The following is a 20876-nucleotide window of genomic DNA, read 5'->3' as shown; positions in this document are numbered from 1 at the left end:
TCAGTTCTATGAGTTTTCTCCTTAGGACTGCTTTCACTGTGTCCCATAAGTTTGGGTTTATTGTGGCTTCATTTTCATTAACCTCTAAGATGTCTTCAATTTCTTTCTTTATTTCTTCCTTGATCAAGTTATCATTGAGTAGAGTGTTGTTCAGCTTCCACATGTATGTAGGATTTCTATTATTTATGTTGTTATTAAAGATCAGCCTTACTGTGTGGTGATCTGATAGGGTGCATGGGATTATTTCAATATTTTTGTATCTGTTGAGGCCTGTTTGGTGACCGATTATATGGTCAGTTTTAGAAAAGGTACCATGAAGTGCTTAAAAGAAGGTATATCCTTTTGTTTTAGGATGAAATGTTCTATAGCTGTATGTTAAATCCATTTGTTTCATAACTTCTGTTAGTTTCCCTGTGTCTCTGTTTAGTTTCTGTTTCTAGGATCTGTCCATTGATGAGAGTGGGGTGTTGAAGTCTCCCACTATTATTGTGTGAGGTGTAATGTGTGCTTTGAGTTTTAGCAAGGTTTCTTTAATGAATGTAGATGCCCTTGCCTTTGGAGCATAGTTGTTCAGAATTGAAAGTTCATCTTGGTAAATTTTACCTTTGGTGAGTAAGAAGTATCCCTCCTTATCTTTTTTGAGAATTTAGGTTGAAAGTAGATTTTATTCAATATTAGAATGGCTACTCCAGCTTGTTTCTTGGGACCATGTTCTTGGAAAATTGTTTTCCAGCCTTTCACTCCAAGGTCTTTGTCCCTGAGGTGGGTTTCCTGTATACAGCCAAAAGTTGGGTCCTGTTTGTGTAACCAGTCTGCCAACAGGCAGTTTTCCTTCCCTCACCCCTACTAGTGTGCTGGCTACAATAGTGTGTGGCATGGAGTCATATGGTGAACCCTTTTACATAACATGTTGTAAAACACCATGAAGAAAATCAACTTCCAGCCCGATTCAGGCTGTCATAAATTCACATTGGCCGAGGACCTGTTGAACGCGGTGTTCTCTTCTCATGCTCAGTTGCAAACAGCCCTTCATCAAGCCAACTTCCGTCCTTTAAACCCTGCAGGCCCAGGGACACCTCAAGTGAAGCTAATGCATTTCTTGTTGTGCAGTTAGGCTTTCCATTTCTGAGAGTTATGGAAATAGCTGCCGAAGACATTGACTTAAGTGCTTTTGCTGGCCTTGCCATAAGAACTGTCCCATGAGCATCTCTGCGAGAGAATGGTAGCTAACTTGCTGGAAAAGCTGCTTGGTCTGCGGTGCTTCACAGGGTAATGTGCAGCTCAAGAAAAGGTCACTGTTGAGGCTGTTTGGCAGTGCAGGCCATTATAGCTTTACTTCCCAGTGAATGTGTCCTGTTTATAACCTGCTTAATGAAGTCCTTTGACTCATTGGTTATCAAGAAAATATATTCCTTTTTAAAACCTGAAAATATATTTGTAATTGGTATTTGGTGTATATCATATAGTAGATATTGACAGAGTTAATAAAATGTGTGCATGTGTGTGTGTGTGTGTGTGGTTTTGTTTGTGTTTGTTTGCTTTTGTTTTCCCTGGTAAGAAAGTTTTATTCTTTCAACAGCCCAGCAGATCATAGTCAATGACCCTAAGTGCGTTCTTCTTGAGGTATAATTTTCTTAAGGTTTAAATGTCTGTGTATCCTTTAAGCCATAAGATTACATTGCAGCTTATGTTCTGTTGTTGGTTGAAGTAATGAGTTGTACCCTGACTGTAGAAAGGAATTGCTCCTAATACTAATACCATCTCTCATCTCTGTTTATAGGTATTACCACTTAAAGGTACCCCTCACCGGCAAACCTATGCTAAAGAGTATAAGTAACAAAGGAAACCAAACTGTTATCTGTCAAGTAACAAGCATTTAATGACAGAATGGCTCACCTCAAGCGACTAGTAAAATTGCACATTAAAAGACATTACCACAGAAAGTTCTGGAAGCTGGGTGCAGTCATCTTTTTCTTTTTAGTAGTTCTGATTTTAATGCAAAGAGAAGTAAGTGTTCAATATTCCAAGGAGGAATCAAAGATGGAGAGAAACTTGAAAAACAAAAACAAAATGTTTGATTTTATGCTCGAAGCTGTAAATAATATTAAAGATGCAATGCCAAAGATGCAAATAGGAGCGCCCATTAAGGAGAATATCGACGTCCGAGAGAGACCCTGTCTGCAAGGGTACTACACAGCCGCAGAGTTGAAGCCTGTTTTTGATCGCCCACCTCAGGATTCTAACGCACCTGGTGCTTCTGGCAAGCCGTTTAAGATCACCCACCTCAGCCCGGAGGAGCAGAAGGAAAAAGAGCGAGGGGAAACGAAGCACTGCTTCAACGCCTTTGCAAGTGACAGAATTTCTCTACACCGGGACCTTGGACCTGACACCCGACCACCTGAGTATGGTCAAGAATATTCACTTACCGATTGTCAGCAGGGTGCACTAACTCAGGCTCATTCCTTAGGCATTCGGAAGCAGAATATTGGTCAATGGTGTTTGATGTTTTCTTTGTTCTGGTTTATAATGATTGAGGTGGAGTCTCTGTAGCTTACTGGTTTGGCAGTGGAGACATGAAATATACCTTCTGAATTAGGAAACTGAATTCTAGATCTGCTATGTGCTGGGGAAATCTTTTTTTTTTTCCTCAAATGGCATAATTTCCTTGTCTATTTAGGAACACTTGGACAGTTTTTGTAGAAATGTAGGAGGTGAAGGGGTTGTTTATATGTCTTTGATTTGCTGTGGGATAGAAATGTTTTTTAAACCGTGCCAAGATCTTGAAGCTCTTAGGTAGTTTGCTGGTTTGTGAAGTGCGTCACACACTTTGTGAGCACTGTCACTACATGACTGTATCTCAGAATGCCCTGTGGCTTGTACACTTTGTTTTATGGGTGGATGTTGGTGCAGCTAAGTCTCACTTCCTCAGAGCTCGCCACTGGCGCATTCTTGTATCTGTTGATTTAGCTCCCAAGTACAGAGAGGCAAGTGTTCCTTACTATTAATTAACTGGTGTCGTTTACATCCTTCTCTTGACTGTGCAGAATCTTTTTGTATTCGTTGAGGGTTGTTTTGTGACCAATTATATGGCCGATGTTGGAGAAGGTACCATGAGGTGCTGAGAAGAAGGGGTGCTCTTTTGCTTTAGGGTGAAATGTTCTGTAGGTATCTATTAGATCCATTTGGTTTGTCACTGTATAGAATCTTTCTCTGCTAATTAGCTATTTGGGGGGCTTCAGAGAGGGCTCACAGGTTAAGAGCACTAACTGTTCTTCCAGAGGTCCTGAGTTCCAACAACCATATGGTGACTCATCTATAATGAGATCTGGTGCCCCCCTCTGGCATGCAGGTAAAATATTGTATACATGATAAATAAATTTAAAAAAACAACAACAAACTATTTTGTCACCTATAAGGTGACGTTCAAATGCTGTATTTGAACTACAAAAGGTGAGATGAGTTCCAGCACTCTTGAGCCACCCACGAATTTTTGAGAGCACAAATAGGCCCACACCACAGTAGGCAACTAGTGCCTGCTATATACTTTGTTACCTGATGGTCCTAATAGATTGCATTTGCCACTGAATACAAACAAACAAACAAAGGAGGCTTTTGTGGATGGGCTTATTATTCTTCTCTGACTTTTGTCAGATTTGTGATTGTGAGCCCCTGCTCTTGCGCACATGCGTCCCTGCGTGTTGACATTGCAGGGGTAGATTTATGTACGTCTTCTAGTCAGTGTGATTCAGGGATCAGTTGCCTGTCACTTCAAGGTAAATGTGGGAAGGAAAGGCTGCTCTGTAGCATACCCCAGTGTTATGGAGTTCCTCTCTGGTATCACTAGATTCTGATGCAGCACTACATTTTACTAATTCTGGGAGAATTCATGACTGAAAAGCAATCTTCATAAAAATTCATTAAGCATAATTTTTATTCATTGAGATGTCAGTTACAATCAGCGGAAGATGGGCATTTTAATTCTAGCATTAGCAAACTTCAATGGTTTTCAGTAATTTAATTACTAAGGAAAAGACAGTCAGCTGAGCAGTTAACAGCAGTTAGGTTTTTGGAGTGAAGAGCTGCTCCCCTCCTGCTTCCTGGATAGCACTTTGTTGGGGGTTGAGGGGGGTGCTAAATTCCAGTCATTTCTAACATTGACTGTAACTTGTGTCGACACAACCCCTTCTTCTTCCCCTTCTTCTTCGGAAAAACTCACTAGCATTTTTCAAGACTCATCAGTCCTTTGGGTCTAGTTTCTCTCAGAGCTAGGTGATAAACTGATTGGTAATTACAGTGGCTTCTAAATGCTGAAATATACAAATTTGCTACAGTAAATATAGAGTCTCTGTGGCAGCTTCTTTGATTGCACTATTTTAAAAGATGTGAATTGGCCTTTTAGCATAAATTTACTATGTACATTATTTCAGAATGATTGCAGTTTATAAAGTCATACTGAGACATGTTATCGCTTCCATTAATGATGTAGCTAACACTTTCCTAAGACCCCCCCTGTCATTTTTTACTAATTCACATTAATAGTTGCCTGTTAGGCAAATAAATCCTTATCTACTTAAACAGAGGGAAAGCCTTACAGGATTAAATTGATAGCATTTTACTAGTGGTGTATGTGTGTGTGGGTGTGTGCGCACGCACGCACACACACAGTTTTGTGTATTGCATCTTTAATATTATATAACTTTTAATTGATACTGTATTGACCACCTAGCAAATAAAGGTATGTAAAAATCCTTAATCCCAAAATTCTCTTCCCTCCCTATAACATAAGAAAATACCATGCCATAGAATTTTTCCAGAAATCTTATTTAGTGTTTATTATGTTGGTTTATAAACTATTATGTGTTAAAATAAGAACCTATTTAGTAACTTCTTTCTATGTTATTACTGTAAAGAGTGTGTGTGTGTGTGTGTGTGTGTGTGTGTGTGTGTGTGAGTTTTAGTCTCACTTGGTAGTATATTCACAATTCAGTTCACAGAAGGTTACTTGCCTTAACCATGTGGCATTGTACCTCCAATGGTGTGTTTTTATTGCTCTCCCTTTTCCCCTCAGCTTAGCCGACATATCCTCTTGACAGGTCCCTCTGATCTAATTCCTTTCCTCTTCCATAAACATTCCACCCTACTGACCTGTTTTCGGTAAAGAGTCCCAAACACGTTGCTAACATGGTATGGATATAAAAGCTTTTCGTGAGAGAACTTGATTTATTTGGAGGCACAACTGCCACGCTGGAGATAGATAGCCTTACTGGCCACTCAGAGCAGCTGAAGTTTGTTGGGTCTTATCTCTGCAAGTGAATGATTTACCTCCTTGAGTTTGAGCAGCAATGTTTGACTGGCCACGTACTGTTTCTGTAGGGTGGGAGAATGATGATACTGTCTGCTGCCCAAAATGATACAGCCACGTTACGACATTTATGTGACTGAACAGAGACTGCAGCCTTATCAGCGGATCCTCCTGCCCAGAACACACGTGATTAATTTTATGTCCCAGTGTTGTCAACCCCTCACTCTTCCCTCACCTCATCTCCAAAGACTGATGGCTGTGAGGATCTTGGTATCTCAAGGGCTGGAGGCTGTACTGAGCCACGGTCACCCTCCTGTCTTCATTATTTCATAAATAATGTTTGCTTTGAAGAAGAAAGTGTCACAAGAACAAACTCTATGATGATATGTAACCAATGCTCTTAGTTAATTGATGCTAATGCTAATTAGACCGCTTAGGAGTCCTTTCCCTGTGTGCATTAGTGCCACACATGGTTATATGCAAGAGACTTTTTTTTTTTTTTTTAAGACAGATTCTCAGTATTCAGCCTTGGCTGGCCTCTTATTTGCTGTGTAGACCAGACTTGTCTCAAACTCCCAGAGATTTGCCCGCCTCTGCCTTCCAATTGCTGCTACTGAGTCATGTATCATCATGACTGGTCCAGTATAAACCTTTTTACATGAATATATAGGTCTTTACATTTCACAATGCATCCTGTTGAAGGACAGTTTGAAAACGATAGTTCTTAAGTAAACAGCAAATCACCTTACCAGAGTGAGTTCCTCAACATGGATATCAGGATAAGTAGCATGGATGGGCATTTGAAGATCATAGAACCGAGGTTTTATGCTGGGCTTATTTCCTATTTTGAGTCCATATATAAAGAGATTAAATTAACTTGGGAAATAGTTAGGAAACACATAACCTATACATACAAAGGTGTCTTAACAACAAATAATGTCAACAAAACTGAGTATGTGATTAATGAAGTAATACAGTTTAAATCAAAAAAATAAGGAAAATGGGTGACTTAGGCAAGAAAACAAAATATTTTGTTTTTTATGAGCAAAAAACACTAGAAAGCTAGAAAGTTTGATTTTTGCATTTTGCTTTATTTATGGCTGTATCTTTCTAAAATCAGAGTGTGTAGAAAACTCAGCAGTCATACACTGGACATGGTTAGGATGAGTGAGCCACCTTTGGAGATTTGCTTTAACCTAGTTATGTTTATACACCACGAAGATTATTCCATATAGAACGGAACCCAACTGCTGTCGTTTGGGGCAAGGGTGATGAAATGGTGATAGCTTTAGCAGTGGTGCAGAAATGGTGTGACCATGGTGAGGTAACTCAAGACGCATAACTGTTCTTCCACTTCTTTGGCTTTTTCCAGATGTATTGAACAAAAATTTAAGCGCTGCCCGCCCCTGCCTACCACCAGTGTCATAATAGTCTTTCACAATGAAGCATGGTCCACGCTGCTTAGGACCGTCCACAGTGTGCTCTATTCTTCACCTGCCATACTGCTGAAGGAGATCATTTTGGTGGACGATGCTAGTGTAGATGGTAAGAAAGCATATGCGTATCAAGAAACCCATGTGGCCATGTCCAAAGTCTGCCTGGCTTGCGTTGTATGCCCTGGGTACCATCCCAGAACCCAGTGGGGTTGGATGGTGTGTGATGAATGGTGGAGTCTGACTTTCAAGATGCCACAGTTGAATGTTTGGGGTCTTGAGACTTTCTCAGCACCATTAGTCATAACTGTAGGTCTTAGTGTGTGGTGGTCACTCTAGAGCACAGTGGCTAAGCCACCAGATGTGAGCGAGAGGTAGAGCTGCCTGGGCTGGAACCCCAGCCCTGGTCCTAGCCAGCTGTGTGAATTTGTTAAGTTACTTACTCTTCAGCCTCAGTTCGTTATTGGTAAAATGGAGACAGTACCGTGCAGTTTCAGATTTGAGTGATGTCATTGCCTTCTAAACTATTGAAAAGGAAAACCACAGTGAGTTAATCAATATGCTCCTGACTCTATAAAGCATCCCACTGTATGATTCGGAACTGGAGCATTGTTGGGTTGTTAAATATGAAGGAATTCATGTAAGTACCATAAATAACAGGTAATGCTGATAAGTGCCCAATGCCATGCTGTCGCTCCGTTCTGGTTCATTCAGGCATTTCCCCCATTGTAGTGCAGAATGAAGATCTAATAGAGACCTCGAGCATGGCAGGTAACAACTGTATGTCCTTAGACCTGGGCTATTAAAAAAAAAATCAGTATTGTTTTTTAAGATTAGCAATGCTCTTTAAATGTCTGTTTCTACTTAAGATCATAAGTCAGATGCTAATTAGATATCAGAATCAAGAGTCTAGCAAATATTCTGGTTTCTAATTTTTCAAAAGTATAATTCTGTTAAGTACAAAACAATTTATTTCAGTGATTATAAAATATACTCCCGAGTAAACACACAGGTTTGCAGTTGGATTCCAAAAGCTTAATCCCAACTTCTAGTTGTTTCTTCATTTTGTAAAACGGGTACAAAATGTCCTCATTAAATCCAAAACATTGTTATGTGCATCATCTTGTATACATAAGAAAAGGGAAAGATGAGTACCCGTCAGGCTCCATTACTTGTATCCCTGCCCAGACATGGTAATAAGTGTGCATAAAACGAAGCTGCTGACCCCCTCACCTCCACCCGTAGCTCTGCATGTTTCCATGGCTTCCACTTAAACACTGAGAAGAAAGTCAGGCTGTATTCTCAATAAAGAGAAGCATTTGGACCGGAAAGAAAACATTTCCTAATTCAGAGATTTTTAACATGAGTCTGAGAACTAGTGTCCGAAATGAGGAAGTTTTATAATTCATGTCTTCTGGACTCAACTTAAACTCCATACATTCGATATGGTGTTGGGGGCCTGCAATGCCAGCTGATAACCGGGGTCACAACAAACCAATAAAAAAAACAAACAAGCAAACAAACCCCATAACCCAGAATGGGCTAAGAAAAGGACGGGGAAATGGAGTTACATACTACGTAGATCTTTGATTCTAGCACGCTTTCCGATTACTTTACCACTGAATTGTAACTAGCTGGTATTTTGCTGCTTAATCCGGTTTTGTGGTTCTTCCTGCCTGGTTGGACAGCAGCCAGGGGGTTTAAGTCATGCTTGATTAAGATCCCTGTCAACTGTAAGTTTACCTGAAAAAAGCCACTAATGTAGTCTTAAGCATGCTTTCTTTTCCTTTTTCCCTCTTTGATTTCTCAAATGTCTTTTCGTACACGGTATTTATTTTGCTCGATTTTCCCAAGTAGCGGGACTATAGAGGCATGACAAATTTACTCCTAGTGGGCCTGCAGTTGAAAACCGCATCCCTATTTAAAAGCTCAAACAACCGTTGAATTACGGGGCATAGGAATGAAGACATACCCATTCATCTTCTTCCTGCCTCAACCATCCCTTCTATTTGCTTTCCTAATCACTTTCAAAATAAGCATAAAGCTTACCTAATTACATTAGAGTCATACCCATTTAAAATTTAACGTTTTTCACCTAACACTGGTTAGCGCCCCCTTTTGGCTTCTAAATATTTTATTTGCTGAGCTAGACATTTTCCCAATGGCTTGCCTTGCCTCACTCCATAACATCATTCATGCCACACAGGTGGCAGTGAGTGCTGTCCAGGAGCTCAAGTCACTGGGTTTATATTTTGCCCTTCACCTCTCCCTAAGGGTAGAGGAGGAGATCTGCTTAGCGCAAGGACATGCTCCCCTTTTGTAATCATTAGAAGCACTGGGCAACAAAGTTGAACTGGTTTCTTAACAAAATTTATGCTCGAATGCTAGTGTAATTTGTCTCATGTCCCACCTCTCTGGGAAATATGGCCTTCTTTGCTGTAAGGACTCTGAGAGGGGCCAGGAGTGATCAAAGTGTGCCTGTGATCTTAGTACTCAGAGGCTGAGGCAGATCTGTCCAGGAGTTGAAAGAATACATACTTGTGTAGAAAGTCAGATACAGAGAGAGAGAGAGAGAGAGAGAGAGAGAGAGAGAGAGAGAGAGAGAGAGAGAAGGAGGGAGGAGGCAGAAAGTCAGAGACAGAGAAACTAAACCAGAGATAACATTTTCAGAGTAATGCCACATAGTAGGCCCTGTGTTCTGCTGTCCAGGAGAGTCCCACCTCATTGTCCCAGCCGTCACCTGTGCTGCTAATTCTGTCACGTCCTCCTATAGATAAGGGATCTAAAGTATAGGAAAGGTAAAATAACTTGTCTAAGGTCAGTTAAAAGGAATGTTGCTCAAACCCAAGATGTCAGCTTTGATGTAATTTTCGTACTTACCTTCCCAAAACGGAGTGCGGGTTGGATAAAATCTAGGGAGCAGAGAAGAATTTGAACATATTTTAGATGTTTGGGGTTTTTTTGTTGTTGTTGTTTGTTCATTTCTTTCTTTGTTTTTGATTTTCCTCTATTTTGAGTATGGGTGTTTTACCTACATGTATGGTTATATTATCTATCATATGCAAGCAGTATCAAGGAGGCTAGGAGAGGGTGTCAGATATCCCTGAGAGTGAAATTATAAACAGGCACCGGAATGTGGATGCTGGGAATTGAACTTTGGTCCTCTGGAAGAACAGCCAATTCTCTTAAGCTCTGAGCCATCTCTCCAAACCCTTTAAGAGGTGGGGACAGGGTGTATTGGAAAGACATGTAGTAATTCCAGTGAATAAAGCCACATGAACACCTTTGAAATTTGCAAGTCACTGGAATTTTATGGTTGTGCGTGCATGTGGGTATAGTGCAACCTTGCATGTATTGAGGAGACTATCCCCGATGTCTACAAGGAGTTAAGATACTAAATCGGTGGCAGCAACAGTGGGATGGTAATGCTTAGCCTTCCTTTCCCTGGGCCTTCTTCCTGGAGTACCAGTCCCCTGATGAATACTATCCTTTACAACAGCAACATTCCCCTCTGCATCTCTGAAGACACCTATTTCATCCAAGCCAAAGCCATACTCGTCTGCACTTGCCTTTGAAATGTGGCAGGAGCAAACACACACCACAGGGTGTTACTTTCTCCATACTTGCCCATGCATGTGAGTTCTGAGCCTAACAAGATCATTTAAACTCAGTTACATACTAACAAGAATTCAAGAATTTAATAGCTAGCTAGGTGCATTGGTATAAACTGTAATCCCAGCAACTCTGTAGGCTGAGGCAGGAGGATCACACATTCTGTTCTAGGCCAGTCTGGGCTTTTTAGCAAGACCATGGCTGAAACAAACAACAGAACAAAGTGCCAACCACACCAAAAATAATTTAATGGCACAGAGTGGACTGAAGATGCTTAAAACTATGAACAGCCCTTGATTGATATGATTCAGTTTTCTTTCTTATCTATCTCATCCAAACTCAGAAGTTTAGTATCCTAAATTACCATGGTTCTGTCTCTGGAGAACCTGATTTACACATTCCTCTTTAGTTCCGTATTGTATCGGGAAAGAAATCACGAGAAGCCTAAAGTTTTCTGCTGTTGGCAGAAATGTCCCCACCTACCACAACTCTGAACAATCCCCTACTTGCCTTTTCTTTGATGTTCGGGTATAAAGCTGTTTTGATCACTGCCTAATAGCTAGTGAAACTGAAGTGTATTGATGGCCTGTCATTTCTTGCCATGGTTCTCAAATTTTAGTACCAGTTTAAACACTTGTAGAATTTTTTCTTAAATTAAAATCTATCTGACTCCCATGGTCAGTCTCTGAGAACTTTCTAAACTCCAAGGGTCTGCTCCACATAGGCTGTCTCCCATGCCCCTGACATAGTGCATGTATTTGTATGCAGTGGACAGAGTAAGTCCCAGCTGCAGCATTAGCTAATACAGGAGTTATAATTTGTATATATAGCCTCATTTTCTCCGAGAGTTAAAGGTAATGGAATGCTTCTTTTACTGACAGAATGAACAAATGAATTTAGCAGAACCTTGACATGCATTTGAAAGAGTCGGTGGCTGGCAATCTCGTCAGCTTTCATGTGTTAAATATGGAAACAAATTTCAATAAAAGTTAATTCTAATTTTCTTTTCTTCCTTTGCAGACTACCTGCATGAAAAGCTGGAGGAATACATAAAACAGTTTTCTATTGTGAAAATAGTCAGGCAGCAAGAAAGGAAAGGCCTGATCACGGCGCGGTTGCTAGGGGCAGCTGTAGCAACTGCCGAGACGCTCACGTTCTTAGACGCTCACTGTAAGTGATGCCCTTTGCAGATGGCTTGCAACTTTCCTCCTACTCCCCTCCGTTTGAAAGTTAATTTTCTTTAGATGTCTAATTGCGTTCTCCCGAATAGCATCTTTAACTGATGACAGCCATGACAGGCCAAGCAGCGAGTGGCTCTGCATCAGCGCTTCACGTCCCCAGTGTTGACAGTACCCAGCTTTCCCTGTAGGTGATTGTTTGTTGCTTATGGACCCGCTGCCCCAGATGTTCATTCTACTCTAAGAAAACAGAAGACTGGGAGGACTGTTTACTTACTGTTTTTCATTCCTACACTGTGAGGTTAAACTCTTATCTAGGTAGGATCAGCACCATCAATAAACTTTGTTTCAATACTGCCACTTGTAACTTTTATAAGTTCTTCTACCCCGCTGCTGAAGAGTGGTTGAATCTGTTCTGCCCAGTAAGGGGTATTCTGCTGCCATCTCATCCAGTTTTGCTACTTTGGTTACTCTGGGGTGTCTCTCTTGTGTTTCCATTGTTTTCAGAGGCACTGTTGATAGTTTTAGAAAGCCCTTTGGAGTCAGCCTGCAATGGATACGCTAGGCATTAACAAAGTTCATTAAGTCCCTGGAACTGAAAGCTTTGAGGTTTTTCCTCTTCCGATGAATGCTTGACCTTGTCCTGCCCAGCTCTTGGGTTACACTTCACCCAAAATCTGGTTGAAACATGCACTAATTATTACAGAAAGGCTTTTGTATTTTGTGGTTGTTGTTGAGAGCTGTCACATCTGATATTCCCTTTATCTACCTTTTGGAAAATTAATGGAGATCGGGAGGTGTTTTTCACTGACCCAAAACTGCAGTCAGATCTGGTTAGCAGTTCTTCCCCTGCTGGACAATGGTCCTTCTGGTCCATGACTGCCAAGGTTAATTTAGTTAGGGTCTCACCTGTGTGATGTGCAGTCTGCCTCAAGACCCTGATTCTGACCATCGTGGGACTCCCTGCCCCAGGCCCACTTCCATCAGGACTGTAGCAGTTTTGGATAATTTTTCTCTAGTCATTAAAGTCAGAATATTCTAACTTTCTGACTCTCTTTCTCCTAAGACTCAGGAAGAGAAATTAAGGTTTCAGTTACTGTGCTTTAGTTGTGAGGAGGAAAATGTATTTAAATAACTTAGAATAATTTTAGGGTTATGTACAAAGGTTACTTTGATTCCTAGCCCTCTCTTAAAGGAAAAGGGGTTCCATTTCCAGGATGGCAAGCATGCTAGTGTCCATCTCCCCTTCCAGGAGAAGAAGGTCACTGTCTTTTCCTTAGTTTATTATTTCTTTTTAATCCTATTCTCATTGTAAGATGTCCCTTCTTTTAGAGGTCTGTTGTACAGTATGGTGGCTATAGTTAAAACACACACGTGCACACACATACACACACACACACACACACACACACACACACACACACACGAGGTGATGGGTGGAGGTTTTACTTAGCATGATCATACTAAATGTGTACATGCATGGACATCCAAACAATGTACTGTAAATGCATCATTTTTGCCAATTACCCATGTATTTATATTCAAAACACAGTTGATCTTCTCCTTCTAGTTTCTCCATAAACTTTCGTGTAATACCAAAGGGTGGGAATCTTTGAGCATTTCCGTTAAATTGACAGAAGCCTCTGCTTTGTGCAGGTGAGTGCTTCTATGGCTGGTTGGAACCTCTGCTGGCCAGAATAGCTGAGAACTACACTGCCGTGGTGAGTCCAGACATCGCATCCATAGACCTAAACACATTTGAGTTCAACAAGCCTTCTCCGTACGGAAGCAACCATAACCGTGGAAATTTTGACTGGAGCCTTTCCTTTGGCTGGGAATCACTTCCTGATCATGAGAAGCAAAGAAGGAAAGATGAAACCTACCCAATTAAGTAAGACGCTTGCTCCCATGCCTTCCTCCCATGCCTTCGTCCTCCTACCAGGGCACCAAACGCTGCATTCATGTATGCATCCTCACAGCAGCCGCTTGTGAGATAATTCTTAATAATGGGAAAAAATTCTGTATATGTAGATTGTAATTACCAAGCTCTTCTGCATTTTATTGAGCAGCTGGTAGGACTGGGCAAATTCTCATGTCTTCATAAATCACAGATTTTTTTTTAAAAGAAAAAAAAAGCAGGTTAAGGAGAGAGACAATAATATGGAATATGACATTTTTTAAAGTACTTACTTCCCCCAAAACCTTAACTTTGAAGAACTTTTAGCTGTCCGTCATCTATTATCATGAGATTTTTAAATGTACTAACTCCTTCCCTGTCATGTCAATTTGGTCCTTTAAATGTCCCCTTCCGTCTTGTTTAATCTCTATAACAAACTGGTGATCTCTTTCTCTTCAGGACCCCCACCTTTGCAGGAGGCCTTTTTTCTATATCTAAAAAATATTTTGAGCACATTGGAAGTTACGATGAAGAAATGGAAATCTGGGGAGGTGAAAATATAGAAATGTCATTCCGAGTAAGTTTATGGAGGTTAAACGTAGCATGCATGTCAAACAGTGTGAAGTGTTGTGTTCTGAGCGGCTCATACGGACTATTGCAGATGTATGCTGTCTTTATGTACTTAGTGCCTTCTATAATGTAATTGCTGGAAAACTGGCAAATGAGGCTGCGTCTGTTTAAGTTGTAACTTGATATATTTATCCATGGTTGCCAATGTAACAAGAGGAATCAGTTAAACTCCTGTGTCCAGGCAATAACACCAATTAATGCACTTGTAGCTACTGAATTCCAGCCAAGATAAATATAATTAAGCCTAGGGCTTCAGGAAATGAGCTGATTATCAGGGGAGTCCGTATGGAAAACATTTATTTATAACTGTAAAGGACTCTAGACAAAATTCTTTGTGTCCTGTGAGCCACTCCCCTCCTTTACATAGTGTGTGTTTTAAGTTAATAGAAACAAAAAAGAAAAAAGGCTTCTCGTAGGCACAGCACATGCTTCATATGTTCCGTTTCATGAGTTCATTTCTGTGGCAGCCATGTCACTCACTTTTAGTTCTTTAGATTGGAATGTAAGTGGGGGAAAGAACTGGGAATTAGAAGGGTCAGGCTTTGGCCCTGGTCCCTTTGCATACTGGCAATAGTGGCCTTAGCCTCTTCTGAACTGCTGAGGGGCAGGGGCCTTTTTAAACTTAGCTCAGCATTCAGCTAAGTTTCCAGCCCCTAGCAAACACTGAATCTCAATGCAGTTTGCTGCAGTGAACTTCTGAATCTTCTGATGTATTTAAATGAGGAAAGGAGGAGGACTGAGCACCTCTCTCACTTGTAGCATCTATTGTTAGGCATGGCTGTGTTTTAGGTCTTTTACTTGCTGATCAGTCCTTGGCAAGAGAACCAATTGCTAAGGTGGATTATTTAGAATGACTGGGACTGGTAGAACCATTCTAGATTGGCACAGACTTTTTGTAGTATGATGAGCAACTCCTTTGAAACTATAATGGATTAGGTTTTGGCAATAATTGCCTTCTTGAATGGTTTCCTTTGATACCAAGTTGACTATCTACGGAGTAAATAGTCTGGGTCCTTTTGTACCAGGATGGCTGCTTCATTTCTTAGAAGGAAAGTGTGTAGTTTCAGCAAGTGACCAGGGGTTTAAGGTGGAAGTCAGCTACACTGGAGCCTTGTGTTTCTTTTCATATTAGAACACTCGCATAATTATTGGCCAAAAAGGAAACTTGGAATTAGTTTTTAAAGGACTCAGAACTCATGATGTTGTAAACCTACTTTCTGAATATGTACATTTGTCCTGTTTCTCGATGCATTTAATGAAGCTATTGTTTATACTTATAGACCATAAATTGAACTGGCATAGAGACTATATGACATACCAGTACATCTCTATATTTTGTATCTATTGATATCTTAAAGGTAAACTTAGAGCAACAGTTTGTTTTTCCCACAAGACTGTAAATTTAAACAAATATCATTAATTATCAGGTGTGGCAATGTGGTGGGCAGTTGGAGATTATGCCTTGCTCTGTTGTTGGACATGTTTTTCGCAGCAAAAGCCCTCATACCTTCCCAAAAGGCACGCAGGTGATTGCTCGTAACCAAGTTCGCCTTGCAGAGGTCTGGATGGACGAATACAAGGAAATATTTTATAGGAGAAACACAGATGCAGCAAAAATCGTTAAGCAAGTAAGTGAGGGCTACGTTATGAAATGACAGTTAAAAACTATTCCAAACCCATAAGCCTTTTGGCTTGAATCACCTCAAGTTATTAAAAAAAAAGTTTAAAAAAGTATTTTTGAAGGTCAGCTTTTAAATGTTAAGCCTTCCGACTTTGACCATCAAGATGGTGTAGTGGGTAAAGGTGCTTGTCACGAAGCCAGAGTGCTATCCCTGGGGCCCACACCTTGGCAGGTCTGTGTATACACACTTACACACACACACACCCCACTAATAATAATCCCTGGGACCCATACCTTGGCAGGTCTGTGTATACATACTTACACACACACCACTAATAATAATAATAATAATAATAATAATAGTAGTAGTAGTAGTAGTAGTAATGGTATGCTAGTTTGCTCTCTTAAAAGGAAAATTTAAACATCCTTATGAAATTCAGACATTTACTTTTAATATGAAAGATATTTTTGTGACTGCCTCCAAGTATTATTTGAGTAAGTAGGACTTCCTTTAACCATTCTCAGTTGACATGAATAACTATTAACTAGAGATGTGAAGTGGCATTTTGAATCCCATATGCAGATGGGGTCTTGCTGTGGCATAACAAAGAACTGGAAGTAATAGAAGTTCTTACTCCTCCTATCCCAGCTCCCTGCTGGAGATACATGGGAGATACAATGGTCACCCCTTTAAGAATGCAAAAGGGGGTTGTTGTTCATAATGAGATTGCCAGGTGTCTGCGCTGGGGTTTGTGGTGCCTGTTTTTTCTTCCTCCTTCCCTATCTTGAGAGAGGCCCATTTCCCACAGGAGCTATGAAGTCGGACAATGATAAATAAGTACGAACCCACTTAGGATGCTGTTTACATGTGTGTTACACACACGTGCACATATGCACTTGTGAAATGTGTAAATGCACATGCAGGGGCAATGTTTGCTCTTGTTTCTCAGGTGCCGTCCACACTTTGTTTGGAGACAGGGTCTCTATTTGCTCAGGTTGTGAGACCAGAGATTCAGGGATCATCCTGCCTCAGTATCTCCAGCATGGGCATTAAAGCTCCTATTGCCTTAATGTATGGCTTTTTTATAACGTGGATTCTGGGGACTAAGCTACCATATTCAGCTCCTAACCATATGATACTTTTACTGGTGATTGTTCATAGATGCTAGTTGGCAGGATCATGAGACTTAATGCATTAGAACTGAGCCCCAGGAGCTTTGCCTGGGAGTGAGGAATTAGCTAATAGTTTAAGATAAGGACTCATCTACAGGAAGTAGCAGTAACTTAGAGAAGGCATTTCTGGGCAGTTGGGCATCTGTACATTGACTGCTGGAGTGAAGAAAGATCTTTGACCCATTTGCTTGGTCCAGGTTAGAACTCTTAACTAAAGGTGATTCAAACAAGTCAAGAGACAGGTCAACCAAATCTGTACTGCGTGTCTTGAGCAGAAAGTGGGCGCTAAATAACGTTTCTGTCCTGCTTCTCACCCATAGAGGGGCTGTGACGTGAGCCAGCCAGTACCTGTCCTCATGACAGGACGCATGAGCTAGTGTCCCTAAGAGTCATTCAGTTTTGCTAAAACACCCGAGTTGAGGATCTTAGAACTGGCCTAAGACGGTATCTTCCTTGGTTGGACTGCTTAGCTCCAATATTTCCGCTCTCATCTGTTTAGGTATCAAATGCACTTTCCCTCTAAATGCTCCCTATAAACGGGATATTTTTCAGTTTAGTGTATCTTTAATTGTCTTCCTTGCCCTTTTGAATAAAGGAAAATAAATACAATTAACTGGAAATTGCCTTTTTCAACCCAGCGTCCAGGTGGGAATTTGGTTATGATTAAAACATCTAAATTAGAAAACATCCAACTGTGCCGTTTGCAGTTTGACTACAAAGAGAGATGGATTCCATGGGGTCTTAGCAACGCCTGTCTGCACTGTGTTTCCTCACACTCGACTATGTAGGTCATTTTAAAGGGAAGAGCCGGCACGAATTCAGAATGCTCCCACAACCAGCTGAGTGCTCCCAGCTCCCAGTAATAAAGTGTATTCCAGCCTCTGGCCCGCCCCCACAGCAGTGGGACTTGAGCCCCCTAAACTTCCAGGGACCAGGCAGGCAGCACACCTGTGGCTTACATGAATGGCATTTGAAGTCCATCCAGAACTTTCCTTACTAACTAAATGCAAATACAGATAGCGTCCTTTGAAGCCTGTGTCAGAGCCTCTCTGACTGAGCATTCCCTTCCTCCCCACCCTGTCTTTTTCTAGAAATCATTTGGTGATCTTTCCAAAAGATTTGAAATAAAAAAACGCCTTCAGTGTAAAAATTTTACCTGGTACCTGAACACTGTTTACCCGGAAGCGTATGTGCCAGACCTTAATCCTGTTATATCTGGATATGTGAGTATTTTTATGTTCCTCTTTGTCCTTGATAAACTCCCCCCCAAACCTTTTAACTTATTGCCTTTGAAGTTTTACATTATCAATGCCACTTCCCTAAAATTAATTAGAAAATAGAAAGTATTCAGTTTAATTTTTTTTTTTTTTTATGATTTAACTCTTTCCCTTAGATAAAGAGTGTGGGTCAACCTTTATGTCTGGATGTCGGTGAGAATAACCAGGGAGGCAAACCATTGATTCTGTACACGTGCCATGGCCTCGGGGGAAATCAGGTAAGCTCGGCCTGGGACGGTCTGTTTTCTCGGAGCGCTTGCAGACACAGCTAGTGCTGTGTGTTTCCAGAAGTAACAGCTGGGGTAAACTGGTGTGGAGATGTCTTTAAGCTACACATGGTAATATTAAAGGCATAGAGTACTTTACTATGGCTTTTTACTTTGACTCTGAAAGTAATCTGAAGTTACCCATTTGATCAATAGAAAAGATAATTTTAAAAAGAATGATATCATTGGCGTGTGTGTGCATATGTGTGTGTGTTTAATGTAATTTTTTTTATTTGTGTGACTCTTGGTATGGAGGTTTTGTGAGGTGTCAGGTGCAGACCGTATTAAATCTAATAGCAAGTTGCATCTAGTGTTAATGCAGACACAGCTGCATTGTAAGTTCTTTAGGGGGCAGAGATCGCTTCAGTACCCTGCATCCAAATGCTTCCTCACACCCATTACGACATCATCCAAATGCTTTTCTCCCCTCCCCCCATCACTGACATCAGCCAAATGCTTTTCTCCCCTCCCTCTCCCCATTACTGACGTCTTTGTTTTTACTATTTTCCCAATTAGGGGCAAATGTAAAATGTTTCTACCTGGATTACAAGATGTAGAAAATACTAAATTTCTTGGTTTGAGCTGTTTTTTACCTCAGCATTTGCAAGTTCATGCACAGAAGGGTTAGACTTTCTTCACCTTTAATGGGCAAGTTCCCTGACTGACCACTGAGTGCCAGTCCACTTGGCTCCCAGCTCCCTTAGGAAACACCTGCATTGCAGAACCAGGCTTATAGTCAGTAACATAAGGTCTGGCTGGAGTGAGGAATCTAGGGTGCTACACAGCAGTATAAAACCACATCCGAATTGGAGGAGGTGTCATGGGTTTTCCCAGGAAAGATAGCATTTTAGTCTGTACATTGAGAGGTGAGTTAAGACCCAGAGAGGTGCTTGGTGGGGATGGGAATGGGATGAGAAGAGTGGGAAGAAGGCTATGCAGAGAACACCATGCAGAACCTTTTCCTGGTGAGGAGTTGCCTATATTTTGGAGCAGGATTTTCACTGAACTACCTTGTGTGCGCTTGGATAGAACTTTGTAAGTATCCGTATTATGATGAAAGGATCAATTTATCTCCTGGGCAGTCTACTTCTAACCATCTTCCTATTCATTAAACCCAGCTTAATCTAGTTTCAGTCTTTGTTTGCATAAAGTAATCAGACAGCATGGAGTATGTAACAGAAGCCAGAGCTGGTGAAAGGTCATCACACTGACAAGGAATTCTGAAATGTATGAGCGTGCTTATAGTCTTACATATACATATATATTTATGTACCTATACACCTGTGTTAGTGTGTGTGGTAAAGAGAGAATATGCACACACACACATATCTATATGTCTATATAATGTTATTTGTATGTATATATTTATGTACATATACACCTGTTTTAGTGTGTGTGGTGAAGAGAGAATACACACACACACACATACACATATATATGTCTGTATAATGTTATTTGTATGTATATATGTATGTGCATATATATAAAATCTTAATTTCCCTACCTACCTAAGAACAATAGTTATATAAATAATTACATTGTTTTATAACAACAATATGCTTACTTCCTCATTTATAAATATATTACCAATGGTTGTTAGTACTTAGACATTTCTCTCAAGCTCTCTTCAGAATTCTATTTATCTTAAAGTATATTATTACTACTCTTTTTGTTACAATTTACTGTAGATACTACCTTAAAATATAGTATGTGTATCATTTTATGGGCTTTTTTATCTTTTCCAAGGAGATACTGTCATAAAGAATTATAAATTATTTTAAGATTATCAATGAAATAGGCTACCTTTAAGAAGTTTAGGAGGGAAATAACTCATTAAAAAGTATTTGTGACCCAACCTGTGCTGCCACAGGAATTGGCAGTCAGTGACTTTGGGGAGCTTCTATCACAGAAGCATTCTTTTTTCATAAGAAGTGAAAGCATGTATTTTGGGCTGTAGGAAAGATGGGGCTGAGATAATGTGAGTGATGGACTCAAGGTTAGATTCAGGTAAGGAAGATCTTTGGACACTGTCCTCTTAGATGGAGGTGGGCATCAGAATGCAGGCTGGAGAGAACAGCCACATAGCACAGGTTCACAGAGCACACAGAAGGCTGGGGTGGCCAGCGCAGAGCACTCTAGGCAGGGAGTGGAGGAAATGAGGTCAGAGATTGTGATAAGGAACCTGGTTGGACAGAGCTCTGCAGACCTGTTAAGGAAGATGGATTTAATTCTGAATTAAACAGAAGCCATCGAGAGGTTTTTAAGCAGGAAAATAATGTCTGGTTTATATTTTCAGACGACTCTGGCTTCTGTCATCCTAACACAGTTACTGATGATATCTTTTACTTGTTAGTTTTTTATTTTTCCCTTTCCTTCCTTCCCTCCCATATATTCCTCCCCACTCTCCTTCTAATTTGTGGCCTCTGTTTCACTAATTATGGTATATATATATATATATATATATATATATATATATATATATATATA

The 20876-nt window shown here is 40.5% G+C and overlaps 1 protein-coding gene across 3 annotated transcripts in view; it reads left to right on the top strand.

Moving 5' to 3' along the window:
• Galnt3 (polypeptide N-acetylgalactosaminyltransferase 3) overlaps nucleotides 1–20876 on the top strand; it is a 42606-nt gene that overhangs the window by 16776 nt on the left and 4954 nt on the right. For all 3 annotated transcript variants that reach the window (XM_021156546.2, XM_029474468.1, XM_021156545.2), the window contains exons 2-9: nucleotides 1781–2402; nucleotides 6675–6847; nucleotides 11368–11517; nucleotides 13182–13416; nucleotides 13882–13999; nucleotides 15480–15680; nucleotides 17938–18069; nucleotides 18240–18341. In XM_021156546.2, coding sequence (XP_021012205.1) covers nucleotides 1888–2402; nucleotides 6675–6847; nucleotides 11368–11517; nucleotides 13182–13416; nucleotides 13882–13999; nucleotides 15480–15680; nucleotides 17938–18069; nucleotides 18240–18341 — 1626 coding nt within the window. In that variant the 5' untranslated portion in view covers nucleotides 1781–1887. The remainder of the gene's footprint in view (nucleotides 1–1780; nucleotides 2403–6674; nucleotides 6848–11367; nucleotides 11518–13181; nucleotides 13417–13881; nucleotides 14000–15479; nucleotides 15681–17937; nucleotides 18070–18239; nucleotides 18342–20876) is intronic.

Source organism: Mus caroli, chromosome 2, assembly GCF_900094665.2.
Source record: "Mus caroli chromosome 2, CAROLI_EIJ_v1.1, whole genome shotgun sequence".
NCBI classification, from domain to species: Eukaryota; Metazoa; Chordata; class Mammalia; order Rodentia; family Muridae; genus Mus; species Mus caroli.
The sequence above is the reverse complement of the archived record's forward strand: the minus strand, read 5'-3'. Positions and strand labels throughout refer to the sequence as shown.